The 15746-nt window shown below is 27.5% G+C and overlaps 1 protein-coding gene across 2 annotated transcripts; it reads left to right on the top strand.

The window, feature by feature from the left end:
- The first annotated feature begins 6017 nt into the window (after nt 1-6017).
- On the top strand, nt 6018-13647 carry LOC114389627 (truncated transcription factor CAULIFLOWER D-like). 2 transcript variants are annotated; one of them, XM_028350338.1, is made up of 8 exons: nt 6018-6404; nt 8760-8841; nt 9066-9127; nt 9417-9516; nt 10137-10178; nt 10579-10620; nt 10736-10839; nt 13321-13638. In XM_028350338.1, exons 1-8 carry the CDS (start codon nt 6223-6225, stop codon nt 13412-13414), a joined length of 708 nt encoding a protein of 235 aa, XP_028206139.1. In that variant the 5' UTR covers nt 6018-6222; the 3' UTR covers nt 13415-13638. The 2 variants fall into 2 exon arrangements, with proteins under 2 accessions (XP_028206139.1, XP_028206138.1); XM_028350337.1 differs by having other exon boundaries at nt 6020-6404; nt 13318-13647.
- Nucleotides 13648-15746: the final 2099 nt, after the last annotated feature.

Raw genomic sequence — 15746 nt, 5'->3', positions numbered from 1 at the left:
TTTAATTAGATTAGATTAGTGAGGATTGAAAACTTGATCTTTTTGCAGCATATCAACTAGATGGGGCAAGCACAGCTAGTGAGCAATGACACTTTAAGAAAAGCTGTCAATGTTCAGCTAAATGGCACGGGAGCAACCTTTCAGATTGTTGATTGCATAATCATTATTAGGCTCGATCATTTACCTTAAGCATACTTCTTAAGAGTAGTCCCCAAGTTAGTATCAATGGGTTATAAGTGATGTTAGGTTACACAATACATTATGCCCCACATTTCGCTAATGTTATCTCCCTTAGCATGAATGAATAAAAATTTCAAGTATAGTAGTAATTTAAAGTTTTCCTTTCCTCATTTGTATACGTAGTTTTATAGGTAGTTCACTCTTATAATGCGTATATAACTTTAGGTTTAGGGTTTAATTTTAAATATTTCCTAATGGCTGGATTCAAATCTAAGATGGTTTAGCCTTTATTATTTTTAACCAAAATAAAATGAAAATGGAAAATCTGCAAGAAAAAAAAACTAAAAATATCATCCTTAAATTTCGATAATATATATCCTTTACAATAAAATAAAAACAGTCCTTAAACTAAAAATGGCCATTTTATACTAGGTTTGAATTTTTCGCTTATTATATACTCTACCCAGTCTTATATCTCTGCAGTTTTGTCCTTAGGCAAAATATCTTATTCGTCACCCATTGAGCCTATATTCTCTCCTTCTCAACCCATCAAGGCTACGGTGGACCATTAATTTATCCATTTTGGACTATCTTTTAACGTTCGTCCGATTTATTAGTATAGTATTGAATGATCAAGATTTGTTTCTTGTAACAATTTGTAACAGTTTAAAGTCCATTTAGTTTTTGAATTCTTTTTAGATGACATTGATTGATATTACTCCTTTGCCCTTTAGTTAAACTTGACACTGTTAACGGTGAGGAAGTTCCGTCTTCAAAAATGGATCGCGAAAAAGAGCATACTGTTGTTTGTATTCATTGCGCTAGTTGCAGGTTTTACATCGGTCATTGCATAGAGAGATCAGAGATCTGTTGTGTTGGTGCCTTAGCGGCGGTGCATTGGGGTGGTTGTGAAGCCGTCACAACTTAATTAAGGGTAAAAGGTCATTTCCACTTATTCAAATATTCATTTCATATAATATAAAATAAAATAGTTACCAACACAACTTATTGTATCAGGTCAAACCGTATGGTCATTCTGGACCATTTGAATACTGGTCCACCCAAGTAATGTCGTTTCAAGTCCACTTATGTTTTTGGTTTAAACACATTGTAATTTTAGCTTTGTTCCTTGTGATTCTTATAGTTTTACAACTATAGGTTTCAATCCTCAATTTTATTTCATTTTGATTGTAGTTCTTATTATTTTGTCCTATTTTATATTTTGGTGCTTCTAATATAACATTTGTCCAATTGATTATAAGGTACATATTTTGGTATGTTGACAAGAATTAAATTCAGAGATTTTTTTTAAACAATAGAGACTTAAAACTAAACTTTTGATGTATAGGAATTAAAACTCAAAATAAATTAATTCCAAAGACAAAGATGGCTATGAATCCAATTTGAAAAGGATTGATATAAATTTGGTCTTAAAAAAAGAATAGTTTGCAAGTGTTATTTTGATCCTAAAAGCATAAATTTGTGCAAACATGACTGCAAAAATGACATATGATATTTAAAAACGGATTTAAATTGTCTTTGAAGTTAATGTCTTAAAAATTTTTAACTTTCGATGACAGTTCAAAAAACCATCTTATTTTTAAAAAAATAATTTACATAAAAAATGTTTTAATAATCAAAACAATAGAAATTGTCATATTGGCCAAATAATATATTTTATCTAAAGAGGACAGAAAAATAAAGTATGTTTAAATATAACTGGTTAAAATCAAAGACATTTTTCGCTTTCTATCCTTTCTTTTTTAAAGGACACACTCACCCTTCCAATAAAATTGTTCAACTTTATGCATTAATTGATATGTTCTCATTTTCAGTTGACCTACATGATGTTTTATCAAGCATTCACTTGAAAGTGGTGAACACTGTCATGTTAATCCTTAAAATTAAAAAAACATTAACAAATTTTTAAGATGTGAAATAAGTTTTAAACTTATTATTTACTATCATGTTAAAATTATTATTTTAGCCTTTTTTTTTAATTTTGAACTAATTAATTTGATTGTCTATTTATAATCTCATAGGCTTTATTTTTCTTGAATTCAAGCTCTAACGTGACAATTCGTACACCTTCATGGAACAGAAGTGGTTGATACTTTCCTTTTAATTTTCTTTAATTTAGGGCCTTTTTTTCCTGAAAACTACATATATATTTTGATATATATATTGCGAACATATCTTTGCTAGTAAACTATACTTCTACTTTCTGTGTTTTTTCAAAGTTGTTCGACCCTTTTCATTTTTTCATCCTACAAAAAATTCTTTAATTATTTAGTTCACATTATATCCAAGCTCTCACTTTCCAAAACACAGGTTAATAATTTAAGAGAAAGTAAACATATGCTGATCACACAACTTTTAATGAAAATTTACATTTAAAATACTCTCATCTTCTTTCTCTTAACTCCATAAAAAATATAGTATCATTTTCAACTTGAAAATATTTTAACACTCTTCCTTCTTTTTATTTTTTCTCTAGTTCAACATGAATCCAACTTTTTATTGAATATAAACTCACTTTGTTGATATAGATGTGTTAACACATTTCCTTCTTTTTTTTAGTTTAATTTTTTTGGTGCGTGTTAAGTCGTTTGATTGCTGCGTTTTTATTGTACATGTTCCCAGCAATGCCTATTGAATGAATATAGTCTTTTGTTTTAAATTTTAGTGTTTTGCTTCTGCATTTGTGTTTTTAACTTCTTTCTTTGAAATATTTATTTTTAATGACTAGGTATTTGATATAACGTCTCAATCAAGAGTTACATCTTCTTGAACAAGTGTTAGCAACAAGCAAGAGTCAAATATTATAGGAAAAACCGTTTTTGCCTTAAGAAATGTTCATTCACTGGATCAATTGTTAATGTTATAGAGTATTTAATAAAGATATATATTAGAACAATTTTATCTATTCACATATTTTAATTGACCTTAGTTAATGATGTTAACAGATGAGGGACAAAAAGTAATGTAAAAAAAGGAAGTGTATAGTGTACAATTTGAGAAAAACATAATAGATACGAGTATAACAAAGATATTAGGATAATTTTATTTATTTACACATTTTAATAGACGTTAATTAATAATGTTAACATAAAAGGGGTAAATGTAATGTAAAAAAAAAAAGTATCAATTACAATTTAAAAATTTACAGGATATATGAATATAATTTCCTCTATCTTTTCTGTGTGTGTCAAGCTTGAGTTTGTGGCTCTACAACCATCTAGTGGACATACATTTTCGTCGTTTTTCTTAAATTTTCCTTCAGCCATTGATTTACAGAACGAAATTTTGTAGCCAATCAAAGTGATGTAAAATGCCATTACAAATGGAATCCTCTCCTGCCGAATTTCTCTTCAATCACTATCCTACAAAATCTCATTCAATTCGTTAATTAGTTACTATAACACTAATTAAGGAAAAGGAAAAATGTGATCGATAGTAAAAAAAAAAAAAAAAGAAATCTGGAAAAAGAAATCTGCTATAGAAGTAGGAGAGGATCCGGTTCTATATTTATTTATTGTACACGTACTTCAAATCTAGTGGATTCCCATTTCTAAAAAAAATTATTCTTTCTTTCAGTGCACTCAAGGTTCGCAAACTAATCAAACTAAAAGGCAATAAGTTTAATAATAATTATAAAAAATGCAAAGAGTGCTCAAATGAGCTTAGCAAATTAGTTTGCTTTGCCTACTTTCATAAATATAATAACATGAGTGAAATAACATTTTAAATAATGGCTATTATTTTATCAGGTTACAGGTTAGTTAGTGGTAAAAGTATATTACAAATAATTAAATTAATTAACAACAATATATATCCCAAGTGGGCAGGTTATGTACCATTTAGATTTTATATAGAAGATAAGGACTCCAAATACATCTTAAACTTCATTTTTCAAGTTAACCGTTAATAACATATATGATTGTTTTTTTAAAAAAAATTAATGCATTAGCTTAGCTTACTACTAAATCTTTTCAAGTGTTCAGGTTTAAAAATATGAGAATAAAACTCAGAGAATAAAAAACTTCTAGTGTGTGGGGTTCTTGTGTACAACTTTCATCCTGAAATATGGTCATATGAGACGACAAAGTATACACGTATATATTTTAAAAAATAAAAATAAAAACAAAAACTGAAATTCACGTAACACTACTTGTGAACCCGCAAGGTGTCGAATTCCCAATGGATGAACATCTTTTTCATATGAAACAGATGTAAGGTGAAGTGAGCTACAGCTTTTGTAGCATGAACAAGAACCATTAGGGCTTTGAAACGTGGCCAAGTGCAGTGGAATTGAATCCAAATGATAAAAGTCTCTTATTAGGTCCAACAACATCTAGGGCAAAGTTGAAAAAGAAGAAAAAGAAAAAGCAGAAATTGCCTTATAGATTAGATGATGAGATTGAAGTGACACTGTGACTGAGAATCATCGATGACAAACAAAGATGAACATTGTTAACCAAATGAAAAACAAACGCCACACACATTTTCAATGGCCATTATGACTGAAAATGAAGCTAACGTAAAAAATTCTATTCAGGTTGATCGACACGTGTTACTGTACCACGTTTTATTGCCTTTCTTTGGTACAAAACCACCTTTTTGTTGTCTTAATTAATAGTGAATATAAATATATAGGGAAATATTAATAATGTCTCTTTCACTTCAATTTCAAGGTATTTTTATTGTTAAATATGCGAGTAGTATTAAATAATTTAAACTATTATTTTAGGATATAATTAAGCAAAAAATTATTTGCTTTTTAATAATAAAAGCATATTAAACTTTTAAAAGCATATTAATATTTTAAGAATATGAATACAAAAATTTGACATGGCTGTCTCTACCAAAGAAAGTGGATAATTTGAAAAAGGAAAAGGCATCATCAAGCAAAAGAGAAAATCGAAGGTTACCATTTTGTCGCATACATATTCCTCAGATGGATTTTTTTCATTTCTCCCTCTCTTCTTTTCTCTAGCATATATTCTTCTATACGATACACCTAAACTTTTAGTGTGTGTTTCTAAAGATAGACGTTCAAATACTGATGAATGAGAATCCAACAAATTTTTTCAGTCACCTAAAATAGAGGTTGAAACGGCTGAACACATTCTTAAATTACAAATGCACTTGAAATGGCAATATTATGATTTTGGAGTCTTCATAATCGCATTGTAATGATAATGTCAAATGTCTCAATCGTACGTATTTATTTATATATATATATTTTTACAATTTTAATTATCATCATGACAGCCCGATTCCAACACTCGGTGACTTTGATTACAATTTAAAATCTTATTGATAAATAGTTCTTTCTCAAATTTAAACTCTGATTGCATATTAGTCCAATTGATTGTAAGGAATAAAGTTATTATTGGAAGTGATGTATAAAGTTCTCCCGCACTTGACTCATTGTATTCTTTCTGATATATGTCTCATAAAATTATTAAAATCTTTATATACTATATTCCATTAAAAAATTATAATTATTTTTCTCTTTCTTTTCTTTTCTTTTCAACTTTTTTGTTTTTTATGAACATATGATCTACGAGAAACAATTTTATTAGAGTTAACTAAGACAATGAATGATGAAAAATTAGATTCTTTTTTTTCTCTAAATATTTAACATAATTATATATCTAATAATCAAGTTGAAAATTACTAATTAGGTTCAAACAATTTCACATTAATTTTGATCTATTACATCATTGTCGGTTGTTATCATTTTCACCTTTTATGTTTACACGAATGCAATATTTCAACGTCATAAACAATAGAATACTAATCAGTAGTTAGTAAATTACAAAAAACTTTAGCTTTACGATGTGTTCTTGACCTGATATTGCGGGGAAAAGCGTAGTCATCAGTTTGCCGATAGAAGTAGAAAATGGAATCTTGATCGTATTATCTTTGTTGCTCATCCATTACTCCTTCTGCAGTAGAATAATATATAAAGAGAGAAGAGTGCAATCTAGAACCACATAGTTATTTTACTGTGTGAGTGAGAGAGAGAAAATTAACATGGGAAGAGGAAGGGTTGTTCTGGAGAGAATAGAGAACAAGATCAACCGTCAAGTAACATTCTCAAAACGCAGAAGTGGGTTGCTGAAGAAGGCCTTTGAGCTTTCTGTGCTATGTGACGCTGAAGTTGCCCTTATCATCTTTTCTAGCCGTGGCAAGCTTTTTCAGTACAGCAGCACTGAGTAATTTTTCTTTCTTCTCTCCCTCTCATCTTTCTTTTTCTCTGTTGATTTATTTTGCCCACATGGTTGGGGCCTATGGGATGGTGCAAAGTCTCTATGTATTGATCCACTAAAGTTTAATTTATTATAAACTCGATCTCTATTGCGTGAGTAGAGTTTTGTTCATTTGATCAAGCAAGATGGGTAAGTTATTTTAAATTCTGTGGTATTTACTTTTGATTCCTATACAAAGGTATAATATATAAAGTTTTGGGCAATTCTAATTATTTTATATTTTTTGTAGTTGAGTTATTTAAGAGTATATGGAAATAATTAACATTTTTCTATTAATTAAAAAGTATATTTGGGGTATAGCTTAAGTTCCAGCCATGCTGATCTTGTTTGTTTCTTATTTTTTCTAGACAATTTTTTATTCAAAAATTAATTGCACAGTCATACTATGAAGTTTTGGTTATTATACATATAGTGAACAAAGTATGAATGCATGTGTGATTTGCATTTCATTAAGAAACTCCAAGCTCGATCTACCTTAATTTGAGTTAATTAATAACTAACCTTGTTCTTTATATTTATTTTTTTCAAATTATAATTCTTAAATTTTGTTTCTCTTTTTATGAGAAGAGAAAAAGATATGGTCATGCTCTTGCATTTTCACTTTTATAATTATACATGCATTAAACACCACCGTGTGCTTCGCGCTAGAGGTCTCGAATTCAGATCTTGATGAGAGGTTCATTGGATATACGCTATAGACCTATGGGTTAAAAAAAAAATGTATACATTGGATTTATATACGCCTACCTCTATATGCATACAACATATATTCTAACTTATTGAGATGCTATATCGATCTATGCTAAAATTAAAATTTTGAAGTAAACTGTTACATCATAAACACTTACATGTACAGAGAATTAATTCGATTGAACAAAAAGTGTGCCATGTAATTGACGTAATGAATTTTTATACACAAATAATCTTCAATACCACATGATTTACATGCATGCATGTGTACCTAATGATGATAGGCTCCCGTTTAGAGGTTTAGCTAAGGGAGTTCATTTTTCATATTTAATTAGTGTGTATAAAGTTAGATTTTCATATCAACTAAAAAAACCCTAAAAGTATGATAACTGAAAAATACCTTTTGTCTACAAAGGAAAAATTCAATTTTTAAAAAAATCATACAAAAAATAATTTTTATATTTGGTTTACGTTTGTCTACTAGATTAATAATTAATTTAAAGAAAAAAAATATATTTTTAGTTCATATACTTTTGATCAAATATCTTCAAGGTTTCAATATTTTCATATCAATGAATTTGATCTTTAAAAATTCACAAGTTTTTAAAATTTTGAGGATCAAATACATCAATTTGAAAATACAAGGATCTTAACTACATTTGACTGAAAATAGAGATATTAAAAAACATACTTTTTTATGTAATTAATTTTTCAAAATATTTAATTTAATAACTAAATTTGACAACTTTCAGCTTTTTTGCTACAATATCTTAGCTAAAAAATATTTTTTCAACTTTTAGTTAAAAATTAGTTTTTCAACTTTGAATTATCTTATTAATTACTACAAACAAATTCTTAAATAAATCATGATCCCAGTAAGAATGATGACTTTGTTGATGGAATTGGCAAAATACGATGATGCATAGCATATTCATATTACACCAAAATAGTCAAGGGAGGATTTATAATGTGTATACCTTGAAAGAACTCTGAATCCTTGTCCAAAATCTTGATTTAGCATATTAGAGAGAACCTTGATTCCATGGCCACTGCTCTGATCCAAAATCGCGAGCAAGGAAATGAGGGAGAACTCATCTCTATCTAGCAATTTGGATTTCCCACAACATTGTGTCTTTCCCTAAACTATCTAATAGGACAATAGCTTTATAGCTACAAGATGAGAATAGGAATCACTCATTTAATTACTACATGAGAGCTCAACCCGTTACATGCCTTAGATGTCTATTTCTAGGTGTAAGAGAGAGCTCAACCCATCACATTCGTCCATGCTCTGTTGTGAGGGAGTATGTTGAGATCTCACATAGACTTTTAAAATTTAAGTAGTCCTTACTTTAAAGTTAGTTTTAATTTGTAGGATTGAGTTCGGTTAAGTTCAAATTCTAAGAGTTTATTTTGATGTCTTTAATTAAAATGATTGGTTTGTGATAGATTACGATTAAGAACCCTTTTTTAGTTCAAAATGGCAGTAAACTTAGTTTTTCCGTAAATGATTCTCAATCGTTCCTGTACATTATAACTGATTATTTTATCAAGCATTACTCCAATTAAACAATTAATAGTGACCGGTTATTTTTTTTTTATTATTGTCAGTATTAACAAAATCATTGAGAGGTATCGCCAATGTCGTTACAGCAAGTCGCAGACTGACGATTCATTGGAACACGATTCACAGGTTTTTTCTTCTTTTGTGTAACAATTTCTTTCAAATATAAGGGAGACAAAAAAAAAAAAGGAAACCCTAAAGTTTTGGGGTTCGTGATTATGACTATATATAATGTAAACCATAAACCGTTTTCTAGCTGTTCAACACTATTGTAAGGTCTTTAATTTATATAAATATGAGGTTGTGCTTATATCAATATACTATTTTACCATATATATCACTGTGCCTTGCAGAGTTCATACCATGAATTCTTGAAATTAAGAGCGAAATATGAATCACTTGAGCTGACACAAAGGTACTTGAGAATAAAGTTGGGATTTATAAAGTATATTTAAGAGTATTAATTTTATATAGATCAGTTTGGTGTAGCCTTAAAAATAAGGGTGAAAATATTCATTATTAATGAAGTAAAATTGAACCTATTCGTCCTTAAATTTTTCACCCCTATATTTAATGGTATACTATAAACTGATCCTACGACGTATATAAGTACTCTTGCACTCCAAATAAATATATAGAAACAATAAATGTTTTGTACTATATAAGTCTAAATGCTTTACAATGTTTCTTTTTTGTGTTTGAAGGCATTTTCAAGGAGAAGAACTTGAGCCACTTAGCTTTAAAGATTTGCAGAGCCTTGAGAAACAACTAGACATAACGCTCGCACTAACTCGACAGCATCAAGTAATCTCATTAAATGAGCTGTATTCACTGATGCATTTGAATATATAAATTATCTGATTGAAACCAGTAAAACGTACTATAGTGCTCTTAATAAACCAAAACCTTAAAACCCTCTATGGCCAAAATATTTTCTTGTGTGTTCCATTTATACATGTTTATGTACGTTCAGAAAATGCGTGACTTTTTGTTTTATTTTTCAATTTTTTTATGGCTTTAATATGTTTTTTTCTTTCAATAAAATTATTTTTTTGTCCTCCAAAATCTTAAGGTCTTCTATTAAATGATGATGATGAATAAAGATTGGAAAATTAAATAGACTTGATATTGCCTAAGGGATTAAAATGAAAAACTTATAAGAGAGAACCATAAAAAAATAATTTTATAAAGATCTAAACAATTAAGTGAAAAAGGTTATTTTAAAATCAATTAAGTGAATAAGTTGGATGTCACGACAAGAACAAAAATTAAAAAAAAAAAGAATAAGAAGAAGAACAAACGGACAACAATATTAGAGGATTAAAATGTAAAAAATAATATATAAAGATTAAAAACATATTTATTTATTTATTATTATCATTATCATTATTATCTTCATCATCGGATGAACCTTTAAACTGCAGACGAAGAAACTCTTGGCACGAGCAGATGAATTACGCGAAAAGGTATGAAATATTTAAACTTCAACTACTAAATGAGGGTGTCATGTTGTTGACTTGTTGGATTTTATTACTCCGTGTGAACCTTTTCTGTGAATTTCACTGATTCATGCTTATGTTTTTCTTGTTTTACAACTCGGGGCTACAGAAATTATTGTCTATCTTATTAATTATATTGTTCAGGAAAAAATTACTACCTGTAAGGTAAGTGAAGTTGGCATATGAAGTTGACGGAGAAAGTTTGTACTTATATACGAAAATTGTTGGAGATTTCTTCTTTTTTTTTCAACTTTTAATGGTAGCACAAATAATATATGTACACCGTCATTTATTTATTTGACTTGTCATTAATTATTTATATATATATATATATATATATATATATATATATATATATATTTTGCAGGTTCACAAGTTGGAGGATCTTAACAAACAATTAGAGTCCAAGGTTTTCTCTTTAAATAACCATTTAAATATAGTTGACTAGTAAAGTTATACAATTTCAAAAAAAATTATGATAATTCCTTTTATATATTTACTTTCATTTTAAAACTTATTTGTAGGAAAAAGATGAATTCTCAAGCTTCATCCTTGACAATAACAATTACATTCAAGTGCATGCTACACAAGGTGATCAATTTGAGTCTGGGACAACACTAAACACATGGTATGCATTGTTTTTCTTAGCCTTTTATTTTGTAAATATAAAAAATTGTCATTAATCAGATATCACGTGAAAGGTATATGCAGAATTTGTTAATCAAAGATTGTGAAATTCATTATTACTAAGAACAAAAAAGGAAAAAAAATTAAAGGACAATATCGTTAAAAAAAAAACTTTTGACAAGCCTGAATAATTAATTGCTTAATTGCACCTATGATGCATCCTATAAAATCCTAAATTATATTTTTGGATGACATTTTTTACCATCCTTTATCCTTAAGAGGGATTCTAAATTGAAGTTCGTTCCTTTTAACTTTTGTTCTATTGATGAAAAACTTATTGAGCTCGAAATAGATAAACAATTTTGACACACTAAAACAATATTGCATTATAATAGAAAACAAAAGAGAAACTTTTATGATATAAGATGTCATCCTAGCTTTAGTGCACTGTTTTGGGACGTTTATGTCATATAGGTTTGGAATGGGTTTCTCACTACCTTGGTTATGGTTTTATGGTTATGTTATCTATTGCTAGTGACAATGGTATCTTGTACATTCAAGTATTTGGGAGTTTTTTAACTTCTTCTAATCTATAGACAAAACCCAAACATGTCTCCTCCACATGTGCCAAGCGAGTTGTATCATCATTAAGACCTTTAGTTTTTCAAATACAAAAAAGAGAACAAATGGTTAAATATTTGTTTCACCACATAATAATCATCTTTGAATCTTTGATGAGCACTTTGTCAATGTGAATATAACTCATTTCAATGTAAAAGGTTGTTAATCTTGCATTCAACATGGTATACTTTGAACTTAAAGCTATATTTTGTTATTCTAATTCCATTTAAGGTGGTTTCACTAAAGAATGACACTACTAATGATTTTTTATTGAATGATTAAGATACACAAGTAAAATTAGTCAAATAGAATAAAATAATATAGACTTAAATATTTTTTTAATTTCTGTAAATTTATATATTTTTTTAATTTTGATTATTGTATTTTTTTTGTTCATTTTTAGTCCCTATTAGTTTGTATTGTTTCCATTTTTGTTTCTATAGGATATTTTGTTTATTTTTAGTTTTTATAAATTTGTGTTTTTCGAATTTTGGTTTTTGTAAACATAAACATATGAGGACTATAAATGAAAAAAATTAAAATCTTAAAGAATTAAAATTAAAAAAACATAAACTTATAAGAACTAAAAATGAACAAAAAAACTTACAAAAAATCAAAATTGAAAAAGCACTAACCTAGATGGACTGAAATTAAAAAAATAAACTTAAAGAGTGTACAAACATATTTAAGTCAATAATGTAATTAATGTTTAGGCCCCTTTAGAACTTAGCTAAAAATAAGCATTATTTCCTAAAGCCTAATTAATGCCTTAGTAAGTTCATAAGTAAGAATGTGAAGCTACAACATATATAATTCTTGAACTAAATGATGTGTATAGCTAGATAGGCATAAAAAAGGCGACTATATTGGTCTTATATATTTGGTTGGTGTTTGTGATGAGATACTCCTCAAATACAAAATAAATTAGAAATCCTAAAAGAATTGCCAATAGAGTATTTTAAATAGTAAATTACATGAACTAAAATATTTTATTTTCAAATTATAAGAATTAAAAAATTAATTTCAAATTTAAATGACAAAATAAATTTATTCCAAATTTTTTTAGCTAAAAACATATTTAAACCAAAACTTTATACGATAGGCATTTCATACCTCATTATTTATTAACAATGTGTATACTAACACATCAATACCCATTTCACAATCACTAGGGCCAGCCCTAAAATTTTATGTGCCCATGAAAAAATATTAAATTAAATAAGATCATCTTTTTATTCTCATTCACTCAAAAGGTAAGAATAGTTTAAAAAAGACGATATTATATTTTTTAAAATTAATTCATAATTTCATCAAATTCATAAAATTTGAGTAAACTCATATGAATATATATTTTTAAAATATTGATTATATTTATGATTTAATTTATTCTTTATACTTGATCACATAGAAAATTTTCTAGCTCCATCATTATCATTTATTATTGACAAAATATCATTTCAAATTAAAACTTACGTATATTTTGTTTTTAATGAAAATATTAATTTTAATTTTATTTCCTTTATAATTTTTTTTTTGTATTTCTTCAATATTTTAATATATCAAAGTTAAAAATTCAATCAATATAAATCTATGATTGTAAAAATCAATTAAAATAGATTGTATATGAATGTTATTAATTAATCAAGATTTTATATATATACACAAAATGTTCTTATATAATTTACAGTTAACTCCATTAATTTATTTACATTCTCAACGTAAGATTACCATCACCATTTCAAGATACAAGTTGTGTGAAGGCCCTTTATTGTGTCTTATAAGATTATGGAGTCATTTATGTGTAAATCATATGGTAACTTTCTTGACATTTAATTAAAATAATATATATTTGTCGCAGTAGGTTTCAACGCCAAGATTCAAAGGAAAAAGCAATTGATACCAAGACAGACGGTAGTCAAAGCAGTCACAACAAAAACAAAGGATGGCTATTGTGAATATTCATTTAATTTACATGTTGAAAAAAAATATCTATCAATAACTCAGGGGTGCCCATGTATTGGTATAATTCACAAAATAGTTTATATAAAGTATTATTTCTACTAAACACACACATTGTTCCTAAAATAAGATATTGTACTTTATGCAACAGTAAAGAGGAAAAATTATGTATTTCAACTATCATTGTATAAATTGTCATTAGAAGATGTTCTTAAATATTGATATTTTAGCTATGGGCATCATCGTTGATAAATTTTTGATAGTATAGAGAGAAATATTTTTATCCTAATTTCATTATTCTTTGTGATGTACTACATCAAAGATCTTTATTAGTGCTTTCACGCCACTTTTAATGTTTACAAGAAGTGCTACCTTTTCTAGCAATATTAAATTAAAAAAAAATGATGCTTTTAAAATGTTGAGTTAAGCCACTTCTCTGAAAAAGTGTCATAATTAAAAGAGGTATCATAAAATTACTAGCAATAGAAGGTAAAGACCATGTTAATTTTTTTTTTCAGAGAAGGTGAAGAAGTTTGTTACACTATTCTTTTTTTTTTTTCACAGCAAAAAAGTATGTTATTAAAAGTGGAATTGGCACAAGGAGTTCCAATGACCACCCGGTATTAGAAGCACTAATGAACATGGTCCCTGCATACATATAGCTAAATAGCATGAACCCCCACTATAATAAAAGCATCATGGTTAAGTAAAACATCCTCCCAGACCTTATATTTACATGAGACATTAAAAAAATTCAAAATTTACAAAGAGGTCCCATGTTCATTCAACATCATCACTCTCCTCCCTTCTTAGCTTCAAAAACTGTTTCTTAATTCCCTACCCTTCCAACTCATTCAATCCTCTTGGCCTGATTTTTTTAAGACACATTATATTTTAAAACTTTGTGTGTATGTTATATTTTCTTAGCTTTGGTTGTTGCATTCATTCCCTGAAACACAGTTATTTTATTGCATCTTATTCTTCTCATACAATAATGCATACCAGTAGCTTATGTCCTGTTTTTGAGTGGATGATAGTTCAATAATATTTTTCAAAATTAAAACGCTCTCCTAGGGTCATAGTTGCTAAATCTATCTAACTAAATTTTGCAAATTGACCCAAATAATATTTTAATAGGAGAATTAGTCATTAAACTGTATGCAAAACGCATTACCTAATAGTTTACAAGTAAAAGTTAATAATCTCAACCATTCATTTTTATTTATTTATATTTCTAATGACAAAGGTGGCATACCTTAGGGACAGTACATAGAAGCAGCTAATATATATACAAGGTAGACGCTTCAATTATTTTGTGCATGTGAGTGGAGTCCACATCCAATTCTTTAATTATTGGAATCTACGAATATGCATGAAGCTATGTGCGGAAAGGAATAAGAGTCCATCCTAGGTTCATACTGTATCTAAAAATAAAATAATCCTAGGTTCATAACTTTGACAGTGGTTGTATGGCCAACTTTTACGATTCATTTCTTTTATTCTATCATACATATTTTAATGTCAAATTCATGATTAAATAATTTTCGTGTTAATATCAAAAAATTATAAAATAAACTAATGAAAATTTATGATGAATAGGATTTTTAAAGTAATTATAATAAAATTTAATAAATTTATTATACATGACAATTATAATTTGATAACAATGTATTTTTTATACTATCGGCGCTCTAAATTATTTTATCAGATTTAAATTTTCTTATTTGTCGTATATGTTCAGGAATGCATGTTTTTCAATATGTAGACCCTAGTATATGATAATTATTTTGGAAACAGATTTTATTTGATTATCGTAAAAATATTTTAAATTATAAAAAAGAAAATGAGTTGTTGATAATAATAATTTTAGATGTATTTTTTTTTATAATAACAACATTGAGATTAGAACTTTAGATTTCATGCATATCACCTAAACGTACTCTAGCAGGTTTCATACGTATATATTTTGTTTGATTATTACGAAAACTTTAATAAATGATTTATCGATAACTATTTTGAATGCATTTATTGTTTGGATATCATGAAAATCTATTAAATTAAAATAAAAAGGTACAAATCAATTAAACCTTGAAAGTTATTTTTAAAAAAGTTTTTTTAATACTTTTCTCCAAAAATAAACTTCAATCTCTACTCCACATGAATAATAAATTTGAAAGAGACAACGGCACCAAATGTATCCTCATAAAAATAAATAAATGTTATCATTTGGAGTACTCCAATTTCTGAATGAATAATAAATTTTGTCCTCGCTTAAATATATTTTTAATCTTTTAAATTTAAATAATTATTTTTTTAGTTTTTAAAAGA

This window comes from Glycine soja, chromosome 16, assembly GCF_004193775.1.
Source record: "Glycine soja cultivar W05 chromosome 16, ASM419377v2, whole genome shotgun sequence".
NCBI lineage: Eukaryota > Viridiplantae > Streptophyta > Magnoliopsida > Fabales > Fabaceae > Glycine > Glycine soja.
The sequence above is the reverse complement of the archived record's forward strand: the minus strand, read 5'-3'. Positions and strand labels throughout refer to the sequence as shown.

Coding starts and splice junctions, on each gene's coding strand:
- LOC114389627 (XM_028350337.1), top strand. CDS start 6,223: ATGGGAAGAGGAAGGGTTGTTCTGGAGAGAATAGAGAACAAGATCAAC. Junction 6,405..8,759: donor TTTCAGTACAGCAGCACTGA/GTAATTTTTCTT, acceptor TATTATTGTCAG/TATTAACAAAATCATTGAGA. Junction 8,842..9,065: donor CATTGGAACACGATTCACAG/GTTTTTTCTTCT, acceptor TGTGCCTTGCAG/AGTTCATACCATGAATTCTT.